Raw genomic sequence first — 13,001 nt, 5'->3', positions numbered from 1 at the left:
AAGTTCCTTTTTGGTTTTTTCCCCCCCGTTTTTTCAAAAAAATGAAAAACAAGAATTCAGCTTGATTTTTCGTTTTTTGTTCTGAGGTAGAAAAATGAATAAACAGCTTGAATATTCAATTTCTACACGTGGGCGGGAATGAAACACCCCTTTCCTCTGATTTGTCAGCCGAAAATAAAACTATTCCGTCATCAGTTCTTCCTCAGTTCCCCACAGCAGAATAAAAGTCCTCCGCTGCTGCTGCAGTTGTGCGGCTTCTTAACTCGTTTATTGCAACTACATTTCATATTTTTCTCATCAAACAACCAGACTAACGAATGGCTCGACACAACCCGTACAGAGGAAGAGCCAAGACAGGGCTTTCTTCTGTGTAGATCAGCAGTTCTCAAGTGCCAGGGGGTCCGTGAAATAATTTGCTATTTTCCGAACAGTAAAGTCACGTTTTTTATCATGAAGCACGCTGTGATTTATTCCTAAGTGACTTAGGCCTATATAATGCATTTTACTTCAAATAATCTAAATGTTGACTTTTAAAAGTAGGCGCGCCAAGAAGGCTATTCGTTATATTTTGGTTCATTTTTGGTGTGCGCCAGAAAGATGTTCAAGGAGACTGAGACGCGCTAAAGCAGCGCATCATGTTGTTTTCTTTATTTTTTGAAGACATGACATTTTGTAGTAATTTTTAATGTACACAAATAAAAATATAGGCTACATTTTACTGTTTCGAATGACAGAGTATTAAATGACAGAGTATTACGTTATTTCTCCAGCTAAGGAACAAATCCAAGTGATGGCGCTGGCGCATCGCGCTTACACATATTATCAGCTCACTTCTGGCATTGCTATATTGACATCGCAGCCTATTCATTATTAAAATAAAACAGTCAACCAAACATATAAAAAGTTATTCTGCTTAATTTAATTCACCTTTTGTAAAACTTCAGTAAACTTGATGATATTCCAAACTCATTTCCCTTGAAGATGCTGATTTAGCCTTCGTGTAGCCTATATCAGGACTCGACTAAAGTACGAAGCCTTCTTTACATTAATAGTTAGCATCCAAATGTTACATTGCAAATATGGAAACTTTGGACTGAATGAGAGATGTGCGAACCCAACGTCCGTACAGTTTCAGTTTCGATTCAAATAAATTTGTTTAGGCTTGGCGTTTAAAATAGACTAAATGTTGTTTGTAATAAAGGGCACAATAGGCTATTTTTATAGGTTACTATGTATATTTTTATGATACGTGGTTACTTATTTTTCATTCTTGTTTTCTGAATACCATTCATTTAAGGATTTGCAGACTAACTTTTTTTTTTATACATGCCATGGGATTAATCAATGCATGCTGATGAATGATGTATAATAATAATAATTAATCTGCATACCCTAGTTTTGCACTGATGTAACAAGACTGACAGTGACACAATAAGACCTCATGTTAGCATCTTTTTACTCTTAAAAAAATATATATTAAAAAACATGTATGTTCTTTTAATGTTTGATTATAATTTTACTGTCTTCACATAGGGATGGGATTTGATAAGATTTTATCAATAAAAATGCCACTGATGATTCTGATTATCGATCCAATTCTTTAACGATTCTCTTATCGATTCTTGATAGCACTGTGTGGAAAAATGTTTAAAATGCTTTTAAAAAAAAGTGGTTTTATTTATTTTAAAGTTTAAGCTCGAGTTAGCAAACTGTACTTTTTATATAATGTATGTAATAAATAGAACCTTATTGTAAAGTGTTACTGATTAGTTATACACCGATTCAGACGTCTCCTGAGTTCACTGTTGGAAAGATCAGTTGTTTTAACGATTCATTAAAATGAATCGGTTCAAAGGAGTCATTATTAGTTCGCGAATTGGACGTGTCGTGCGCGTTGTGTGATTATCCCAGCAGTTAGGACATGGACATCCAAGATTTGTGTCAAGTTGTCAACATAGAAAACATTTCATCACTGTATAGTTTTATTTCGTTTAATTAAAGTGTTGTTTTATGTCAGCTGAATGTCCGGAACGCTTTTCAGAGAAGATAAGGAAACTTATTTAGCACAATTCACACCCAGCAGTATAATTCAGGGGAAAAAAAATCTCCGAATGCTCCACACGAAACTTTGGTCTTCCGACCTTTTACCACCGTGTCGATTTATTTTGATTAATATGTGCGAGGGAGAGAGAGCAACACAGCGCCTAGTTTGGAGACGGTGACCCAGCTAACACAGTACGTTGTGACGACGTCGTCAGTTAGTCGTCATTTGGTCAGCGTGACATTACTTTATGACAACGTTGTGAGGACGTCGTGGTAAAGTTCCATTTTTTTAGAATCTTAGCTAACGTTCCAGAAACGTTGTGGGCACGTCCTCAAAAGACGTCGCTAGTTTATCCCATGGAGAACGTTGTGAGGACGTCGTGGTAAAGTTCCATTTTTTTAGAATCTTGGCTAACGTTCCAGAAACGTTGTGGGCACGTCCTCAAAAGACGTCGCTAGTTTATCCCATCGAGAACGTTGTAGAGACGTGGTCCACTGGTCACCAGATAACTTAATAAAATCTTTGATGAATTAAGTAAATGTTCCATATAATATCCAAATGGCATATTATCACTAGGATAATATTTGTAATGCATTTATTTATATAATTGAAATTATCTGGAAAGTTATCTGGTGACCAGTGGACCACGTCTTTACAACGTTCTCCATGGGATAAACTAGCGACGTCTTTTGAGGACGTGCCCACAACGTTTCTGGAACGTTAGGCAAGATTCTAAAAAAAAAGAACTTTACCACGACGTCCTCACAACCTTGTCATAAATATAAACGTTTGTATATAATTATTATTATTATTATCCTTTGTATTATTATTAAGGAGGTTGGGTGTTCGTAAAAACAACAATTAAAAAAATCTTCAAACTGAACTTCAAACTTGAAGAACTTAAAAATGAGTTTTAAATTCATGAGATTTGTATTTAAGTAATGTGTTAATTCTACATATTTATTTATGTAAATGCTGCGTGACTGACGTGTTTTATGAGCGTGCGGGCTGAACATTTGAGTAGCTTTCAAACCCTGGAGCGGCGCAGAGTTGCCATGGAAACGGCGCCGCAACAAAACGGATATCAGGAAAGCTCCCTCTCTTGCTGTTGTTTTCACTGCTTTCAGGTGAGTTTAGTCTCTAAAATCACACACATAATATACACAACTGTTCCTGACACTTTTCTTACGTGTTATTACATCTGTTGAATATTTAGGCTACTTTGTAGAAATGGTTTAGTGTCTTCGAAAAAGTCCGTTAGCATCTCAACCGTTTTCAGAAGAGAGGCTAACCTAAGCTCTTATTTACAAAAGTTTGGGCTTATAATCACATCTTTGTGTAGATAAGAGGTTATGATGTGCACCTGAATGTGTGATTGGAAGTTGATTAATTTATTTAACTGATATAACATAAATGTAGCAGCTGTGTGCTGTTAATCGATGACGTCACTTACACTGAGCTAAAATTGTCTGAAACTAGTTTAGATGCGTTTTGATCTTTCACGGTAAAGAAATATTGATACATGTTATGTTATTTAAGCAGCGACAAAATAACCCCTCTACAACAGAGGGGAAGCTCTACGATTTCAACATTTCTTAAGGAAGTTGCTGACAGAGAAGTGGGAAACACAGGGAGAACTGAGGAAGCTTAAGTTATTAAATAACTTCATATCCATTTTCCCCCACCATATTTTTACCTATATTACTGACTCATTTATTTGATTAAAAATACAGTAAAACAATAATATTGTGAAATAATATTAACATTTAAAATAACATATGTGAATATATTGTAAAATGCAATTTATTCCTGTGATCAAAGCTGAATTTTCAGCATCATTACTCCAGTCTTCAGTGTCACATGATCCTTCAGAAATCATTATAATATGATGATTTGATGCTCAATGACTTTTTCTGATTATTATCTAATATGTTGAAAACAGTTATGCTGCTTCTTGTTTTTGTGTACACAATTCAAATGTTAGGGGCCAGTAAGATTTTGGAAAACAATAATGGCAAGAATGGATTAAATTGATAAAAAGTGACAGTAAAGACTTTTATAATGTTATAAGATTTAACTTTAAAACTTTTCTTTGAACTTTATATTGATCAAAGAATCCTGAAAAGGGCATCATGGTTTACACAAAAATCTTAAGCAGCTCAACTGTTTTCAACACTGATAATAATCATAAATGTTTCTTGAGCATCAAATCATCATATCAGAATGATTTCTGAAGGATCATGTGACACTGAAGACTGGAGTAATGATGCTGAAAATTCAGCTTTGATCACAGGAATAAATTATATTTTAAAATACATTAAAATAGAAAACAGCTATTTTACATTTTAATGATAGTCACAATATTACTGTTTTTACTGTATTTTCGAAAAACTGCATTATATTAGCAACATTAATAAAGTACTCCTCTGTTTTAGCTGCCTAAGAAGGACGATGAGGTGACAGTGCAGCTCGGGATAAGGAAGAGGAGGAGGAGGAATACGTAAGTTAGACAATTTTCTTATTCCTTTCTAACAAAAAACTATAAACCTGACTACAGTAGTATGGTACATTTTATTTTTATTTTCCAGCAATATATAGAGAGAGACCATCCTCCTCTCCTTGCCTCAGAAGACCCTGCCCTCCACTGGTGGGGTAAGAAAGAGACTCTTCCTCTTCTCCCACAGCTCTCCATCATCTCCTTCTGCCTCCTCAACACTGTCTGAAAGAGCGGTTTCCACAGCTGGGACACAGTCATCATGCTCATTTTCTTGAACAAAAAACTCTTTATGTATATTTTGGTGGGCGAAATAATACAGGAGAAATGCTAGAAATCTATATTGTTCCTTTTACATATCTTTACTCTTTATGAGCAATATTTGTATTTTATTTGTTAGCTTCAGAGAAGCTCAAGGACTAGGCTATAGATCTTTGGTAATTGTCGCATTGTTCAGGTTTAGCTACTGGTAGTGAAGCAATGAAGCACATCACCACCAGACATTTGTAGCAGGAGCCTCATAGGACACTACAGGAAACAACTGAACCTATTTCTGCAAATAAAATTAATAATAAAGAAAATGCTGAATCTTTTCATTTCTTTTTTTAAAGGTCTTTATTGTTTATCTGCCAAATTATAGAGAGTAGTATCAATAAGAATATCAAACACTTTTTTTTTTTTCAGTAAAAAGAATAAAACATTTTAATAGTTGGTTACATTATTCATTGATTATGTTTTTTGATTAATTAATTGATGTTACATTTCTGTACTCATTACTTGTTAACATGGTTAAAAAATCGTTAATGTTCAAAATTTATTGGCTTAGTTTGTACAAAGAAACACACTGAATAAATGCTGATTAATAAATTAATGCAGTGTGGTTTTGGGCCATTTTCTATTTAGAATTTAATACAAGTTTGTATTGGTTTCCATTACATATCTGTATTGATCCCTAAACGTATTAACAGAAAACAATACACAATTCCCTATTAGAATGTATAAGGTTTTACAGCAGAGAATGAAATGTTTGAGTTTATCAGTTCTATGTGGATTTCAATGTTATGGATCAAGCACATCTTAATTCCCAGGACTAAAGGTGAGAAGTATATTAAAAATAAATGCGGACGTGGTATTTTGGTCGTTAGGAAGTACCTGCCACGTTCCAGCGACCTACCACTATAACGTCGCCACGACGAATACAGGAATCACAAAGTTACGTTGCTGGAACGTTATGTGGCACGTCGCAACGACTAATATGGTCCTTTGGTGTTACGTCCTCGCAACGTGCCAGTTTGGTCATAAAGACGTACTCATCACGTTCTTGCGACGTACCACTATAACGTCGCCACGACGATTATGGGAATCACAAAGTTACGTCACTGGAACGTTATGTGGCACGTCGCTACGACGAATATGGTCCGGTCCGGTTACGTCTTCACAACGTAACTGTGTTAGCTGGGGAAGTCGTTTACACAGAGAGTGCGCGCGCGCGACCGGCTCTCTCTCTCTCTCTCTGGTCGTTCTTTTAGTTAAAACATGCGCCCTGTCACAAACGCAGCCGTTCATCTACATTACTCACCGATCAAATAAGACTTTGGCGGGACAAAAATTCACTTTGGCGGGCGCTAAAACAAGTTCAATGCAGGGAAATTCATGCGTGAGTTTCCATTAGACTCACACGGTAGCCAGGCAAATGGCGAGCTCAGCTGTTGTTGACGCTGTGTGTGTCATGGTGTGTGTGCTTCAAGGTTATGACGCAAGTGCTAAGATTCCGATTGGCCAAGAGAAAATGTGCTAAGATTCCGATTGGCCCAGAGAAATGTAAATTATAAGAATTATCCAATAATGTTTCGCAATTCTAGCCTGCATGGCAGTTTACTGTGAGAAACAATATTTGTTCTAAAAATATTCTAAAAACAAGAATCGATTTCCCGCCCACATGTAGAAATCGAATATTCAAGCTGTTTATTCATATTTCTACCTCAGAATGAAAAACGAAAAATCAAGCTGAAATCTTTTTTTTCAAAAAAAAAAAAAAAAAAAAAAAGTCGAAAAAGGAACTTTTCTCATTTTTCTACTTTCAATATTAAATAAAAAAAGAAACAACTGAAAGAATGATACACGGATTGAGGCAGACCAGAGCAATCGATCCCGATTGATTTACAAAATTCACAGATGCTGAGGATCTAAAGGAGAATTTTAGAATGACGGGATACTCATTTATGTGACACTTTATTCAACAGGATGAACAGCTCATTCTGCGCATCATACGTCATTACGCTATATCTATGTCATTAAACATGCACAGTCCTTTCAGTTTCAGTTTTCAATCCGATCAAGTGTTTAGATGTTCTCTTGATCAGATTAGAAGAGAAATAAACCACCCCTTTCAATCGGATCGAAATTTCATTTGGATCGAGCTCAATCGGATCGATGAAGGTGTTTACATTACAGTCCGCTTGAGCCGTCAGTCCGATTACTAATGGATTATTTGGTTGCATGTAAACGTAGCCACTAAGCCAAATTTTTTTAAGGAGGGAAAAGTAGGGATAAATGTGGTCATCAAAACAATGTCACAAAGTGGTGTTAACTGATCTTAACTTGTGCTGAACATGTAATATTACTTTATGTTCTTAGTTATAAGAACATAAAGAGTTTCACCTGTGCAAAGTTAAGGAAAAAGAGTTGCTCATGATTGAGATCAATTCCAGGCAGAGGAGCTTCTTTTCCATGTTTTTTCACATAGTTCTGGTAAGCCTGAAAAAGTGATAACACAGTGATACTGATTAATCTTGGGATGAAGTTACTGGAAACGTACACGTTTCACTCTCATATTTCTAAATAATAATTAACATCAGACATGAAGTTTCATCTCACAGCCAAATGCTTTCTGAAGATAATGTGAATCACATGTGACCTGTGAATCAGTGACAGATTTGTGATTGTATCTTACATACTGTAGACCATATTTGATGGTTCAGTAAGACCTAGTATTAAATACACTGAACTGCAGTCCATGAGCCATTTTCTCCCCCTTCAGCTTCTCTAAGAGTCTAAACCATTAAGCCAATTCCCTCTGTCATCACAATCTGACTGAAATCCATCTACAGCGGAACAAACTGAGAATCTATCATCGTGCATATGAGAATCTATCATAACCTTTTTAACCTTGAATTTTGCAAGTGAGAAAGTGTATTAAACTAAATCTATTCTTCTGGAAGTAAAAAGGGATGTCAAAAGAGCTGCAGTAAAGGCCAAGATGCCCTGTCCTTACTTGATAAGACTGGCGAATGCCCCCGTTGTCAGCAATGTTCTCCCCAAGGGTATTATTCCCATTTAGCTGTTCACACAAAGGATAGAAGAGAAAGAAAAGAAGAAAGGGGATGGAAAATCAAACCGTAATTTAGATGTCCTTCTACATCTCTAGAAAATTGCAGCTTATTCTAGTTCCAGGAAAACTATTTGTGTACAATAAGGTCCATATTGCTGTTGTCAGAAATTCACAGACAGCTATGAATAACCCATGATAGAGGCTTTAAAGTCGTATTTGCCACATATGGTAAACAGCTTAGCACAGTAGGGTAGATAGAACTGTAGTATTTTGGTAATATTTGGTAAGCTTTGTTGGACTGGATATTACATTATTTGTCATGTCAGCTTGAATAATTTCCCCTCATCTTGCTACACAACCTCAAATTTATATGTATATAAAAAATAAAGACATTGTAAAATAAATGGAATTTAAACACGATGATGGTCTGATTAGACAGTTATTGACTATGTGAATTGGTGTGAATCAGTCTGAAGACATTTGATGGAATACATTTTGTCCGTTCGCCAAATCCCAAGAGTAGCTTCCATACTGGTCAACAATGCATTTGGAAAGCTCATGGAATTTCTGAGTCGAAGATGGAGTCCACCAGTCTTTGAGGTCACCATCTTTATCAAAATTACGCCCTGAACAAGAAAGGAAATGCATGGAGATTAAACTTACAACAGCTTTAAATGAAGAATCATTAACGGAGATCTGTTTCTAGTCTGATACCATTGTCATCAAAGCCATGAGTAACCTCATGTCCAATGACCATCCCGATGCCTCCATAGTTCAGAGACCAGGGCTGACCTTTACCAAAGAATGGTGGCTGAAGAATACCTGCAGGAAATACTGAGAGAAAGCAGATAATTCCAATGTTTTAATAATTAATTAATTGATCAGACATACCTTATTTGTTTTGTTAAATTACTGCTACATTTTGTAAAAGTGTTACAAGTACCTATTTGGTTTCTGCTAGATGAGTAGAATGCATTGACCACAGCAGCTCCTGTTATCCATCTTGAATTAAAGATGCATATCACTTTAATATTTAATGACAGATCTTTATTCGTTAGGGTTTTATAGCAGTTACTAAACTCAATAAAAATGACAGCTATTTTAGAGCTATTTTGGGGGGACATTATGGAAAGAGGTCTTACTCTTCTTTGTTTACTTTGACTCTCAGTTTCTTCAGGCGTTTCTTCTGACCAAACTCCAAGTTCTTCAGGATGTTCTCGAAGTATTCTTCTGCATTATAGCTTAACTAATAAAAAATAGAGGTTTGCACAACAGATAAGATGCAGACAACAGCACAGTCTTAAACCTACTCCTGGAGGCCAACTGCCCAGCAGAGTTTATTTCCAACTTGCCTCAAACCTCCTGCCTGGAAGTTTCTAGTATGCCTAGGAAGACCTTACTTAAATGGTTCAGGTGTTTAATTGGTGTTGGAACTAAACTTACCAAGACAGCACGTCACGAAGACAGTAAAGCTGTTTTTAAGTTTCATTGATGACTAATTATTGCAGTGTTTGGACATATTATAGACTGTTAATAATTGTAATTATATGCCTATAATTCATTGTAATCGACCTAAATGCTTTAGACAATTTTCAATGAGGAGTAAGCTTCTATGTAATCTTTTATTATCCTCACAGCGCGTTGGTTATGCGGTGATGCGCTATGAAATTATTGTGTGGCAAATTAATTATAATAGCCTATCAATTTAATAATAAAAGTAGCCTAGGCCTTCCCTAATAATAATAATAATAATAATAATAATAATACAATAATACTAATAATTTAAAGGGGTGGTATAATGCCCTTTTCACAAGATGTAAAATATATCTATGATGTCCCCAGAGTGTGTGTGAAGTTTTAGCGCAAAATACCCCACAGATATTTTTATATAGCAAGTTAAAGTTGTCACTTTTTGAGGGTTTGCAAAAACGCACCGTTTTGTGCCTGGCCCTTTAAATGCAAATGAGCTGCTGCAGAGGGCGGGTTTCTGTTAGCAGCTGCTATTACCTCACGCAGACACACTAAAATGACAGAAACTGTTCTGCCTTTAATGTTAGTCAGATAAGGATGGAGAGCAGTGTTGCCAGATGTACGATAATTATCGTATTTGTACGATAAATTTGACCTCACGATGTACGATCAATAATGAAAAAAATCCCATAATGTACGATAATTTCAGAGTTTTCAGTCGTTCGTCCAAACACACATCCTACCGCTTCTCTCTCTGACCCCGAATCATTTCGCAGGCTCGCCTGCCTGCACGCAAGCACACACACACACACACCCACCACACGGTGTCGACCGCACGTCAACACTACACTACAGTTTTGCTTTTGCCGAAGAAGACAGTTCAGTTTAGATCAGTTCCATGACGGCATCCAATCTGTACCGTAAAAGGATTCCCCAACCAACATCTGCCAACACAGCACAAGTGGATGTGGCATCCGATGATGACAGCGACTTAGAGACGGAATTTGAATCTTTCTAGTGTTAATTGTGCACTTTTTTCTCTCTGTCTCATAGTTTAATTATGGTCTAGTTCAAAATGTGGACTGTCGGCATATCTTTTGCACTTTGGCAAAAAAAAAGTTAAGTAGCCAGACTTCCTCCAGTTAGTGTGAGCGTATTACACAGCTTGTTTAAATTGGCTGTAAAATTATTTGGAAAATAAAATTGTTGGAAAATAGCTATATTTTATGTGTTTGGTTCGTGTACGATAATTTTTCTCAAAAAACGATAATTTTGAGGTTTTGGTACGATACTTCGACATTTCTAATCTGGCAACACTGATGGAGAGACTCAAGAAGAAGTGACAACATGTAGAATGCAACAGGACGTCTCTGAATGGTTAGTTGATGAATTTATGTTGCTGAATTTATGTTGCTGATGTGGAGTTAACTATCTTCAATTAGGATATTCTGTCATGATAAATCTATAAATTGCTCATATATGAACTGTTGTGAGATGCACACAGAGTGACTTGGTAACACTTTACGGTAAGGGTACATGAATTATGAATTCATGTATAAATTCATGCATGAAATATGCATTCATTCATGCATTAATATCTCATGAATCATCAGGAACTAACATGAGTTCAACGTTTTTCATTCATGACTTCATGGATGAACAACACCTTAATTAAAACATTAACTAAGATGAGTACATCATCATGAATTATGATTTATTACGCATGATCATGATGTTTTCTTTGTTCACACAAAAAATTGGTCTTTACCACCCATTGTGGATAAAGCTATGGTTATGGTACATGAATCATCATGAATTCATGTATAAAAAAGTATTAATTCATGCATGCAAGACTACTCTTCGAATTATTAAAGAAATGTACAAAAATCCACATTATCTAATGCATGCATATACAGGCTAGAACAGTATATCAATTAATGTGAGAACTTTTTTTCTGAATTATGATCTGAGTTATCCAGCATGTTCATGTCTTCTTCATAGCCTGCAGGTAAATGGACAGACCCCAAAATTGACCAATCACAGCACATAACATACGAATTCTGTTGGCATTCAAATACAGTAGTCATCATTAACTAAGCATTATTTATCAATGACTTCATCATGTGTGTGGCCCCTCAACTAAAGTGGTGACTTTGAAACACTGATGAACAATGTGGCATAACTGTGAAATGACATGAATATGAACATGAAAGTTCAAGCCTTTGCAAACAATGTACTGTGGACACAAATGGACTTTGATTGTATTTGAATGCCAACAGAATTCGTATGTTATGTGCTGTGATTGGCCAATTTTGGGGTCTGTCCATTTACCTGCAGGCTATGAAGAAGACATGAACATGCTGGATAACTCAGATCATAATGAAAACACATTGTTCATCAGTGTTTCAAAGCACCAAGTCACCACTTTAGTTGAGGGGCCACACACATGATGAAGTCATTGATAAATAATGCTTAGTTAATGATGACTACTGTATTTGAACGCCAACAGAATTCGTATGTTATGTGCTGTGATTGGCCAATTTTGGGTTCTGTCCATTTACCTGCAGGCTATGAAGACATGAACATGCTTGGAAACTCAGATCATAATTCAGAAAAAAAAGTTCTCACATTAATTGATATACTGTTCTAGCCTGTATGCATGCATTAGATAATGTGTATTTTTTTATATTCCTTTAATAATTCGAAGAGTAGTCTTGCATGCATGACTTAATACTTTTTTATGCATGAATTCATGATGATTCATGTACCATAACCATAGCTTTATCCACAATAGGTGGTAAAGACCAATTTTTTGTGTGAACAAAGAAAACATCATGATCATGCGTAATAAATCATAATTCATGATGATGTACTCATCTTAGTTAATGTTTTAATTAAGGTGTTGTTGTCATGAAGTCATGAATGAAAAACGTTGAACTCGTGTTAGTTCCTGATGATTCATGAGATATTAATGCATGAATGAATGCATATTTCATGCATGAATTTATACATGAATTCATTATAATTCATGTACCCTTACCGTAAAGTGTTACCAGTGACTTTCTATTGCATGTGAAAAGATGGATGCTAAAGTTTGAGCTGACTCACAAATGTACTCTTATACAACAACTTTTCCTCTTCTGAACGCAGTCCGCGTGTTCCAGGGGGCGGGGTTTATGTAAATTCTAGGGTTAGTGATGTCACTAACCCGAGAGGAATGTCGTGTAGTCCCAACCAGCCGTTTGTTGTAGTCCTTTTCTTTAAAAGCAAATATCTCCCTTTGCTTTGAACTTTGAGCGTTGTAACTTTGCAGATGTTGTTTATGCTCAAACAGCAACATTACGCCCTAACTAAAGTTAGAAAAGTGAAATCACACTCAACCACCCCTTTAATACATAAATTGGAAATGCTAAATCATCTTGATATTGATAGCTGATGCTTGTTTTGACCATATCGTCTTGGTTACATATGGTAACCCTCGTTCCCTGAGGGAGGGAACGGAGACGTACGTCGTGGTGATCGACGAATAGGAATCTCGCTAGAGAGGCCAATCTACTTCGAGTAAAACTGAAACAAGCCAATACACATTGGCGTGCAATCAGTTGAATCAGCTGTGCAGCCTCGCAGCGCGGGTATTTAACGAGCAGCTGGTTCGATTGCAC

At 36.1% G+C, this 13,001-nt stretch overlaps 1 protein-coding gene and 2 long non-coding RNA genes across 12 annotated transcripts in view; 2 read left to right on the top strand and 1 right to left on the bottom strand.

Annotated features, from left to right (window-relative positions):
* Positions 1-13,001, bottom strand: part of LOC309508356 (neprilysin-like) — a 159,058-nt gene that overhangs the window by 31,336 nt on the left and 114,721 nt on the right. For 7 of the 10 annotated variants that reach the window (XM_082182952.1, XM_082182953.1, XM_082182946.1 and 4 more), the window contains 6 exons: positions 9,012-9,115; positions 8,813-8,871; positions 8,584-8,703; positions 8,362-8,495; positions 7,813-7,878; positions 7,200-7,295 (listed from right to left, as the gene is read on the bottom strand). In XM_082182952.1, coding sequence (XP_082039078.1) covers positions 7,200-7,295; positions 7,813-7,878; positions 8,362-8,495; positions 8,584-8,703; positions 8,813-8,871; positions 9,012-9,115 — 579 coding nt within the window. Of the gene's footprint in view, positions 1-7,199; positions 7,879-8,361; positions 8,496-8,583; positions 8,704-8,812; positions 8,872-9,011; positions 9,116-13,001 lie in introns of all 10 variants that reach the window. The other 3 variants (XM_082182949.1, XM_082182947.1, XR_014209446.1) reach the window with 2 other exon arrangements.
* The window catches only part of LOC309508536, a 166,443-nt gene that overhangs the window by 64,156 nt on the left and 89,286 nt on the right, over positions 1-13,001 (top strand). The gene's annotated exons all lie outside the window — the stretch shown is intronic.
* On the top strand, positions 2,299-5,645 carry LOC309508531. The gene is made up of 3 exons (XR_014209508.1): positions 2,299-3,171; positions 4,480-4,544; positions 4,633-5,645. It is a non-coding gene; the product is annotated as an uncharacterized lncRNA (long non-coding RNA).

This window comes from Leuciscus leuciscus, assembly GCF_965113295.1.
Source record: "Leuciscus leuciscus genome assembly, chromosome: 10".
In the NCBI taxonomy this organism is placed as follows: domain Eukaryota; kingdom Metazoa; phylum Chordata; class Actinopteri; order Cypriniformes; family Leuciscidae; genus Leuciscus; species Leuciscus leuciscus.
Note: the sequence above shows the minus strand (reverse complement) of the source record. Positions and strands in the feature narration are given on the sequence as shown.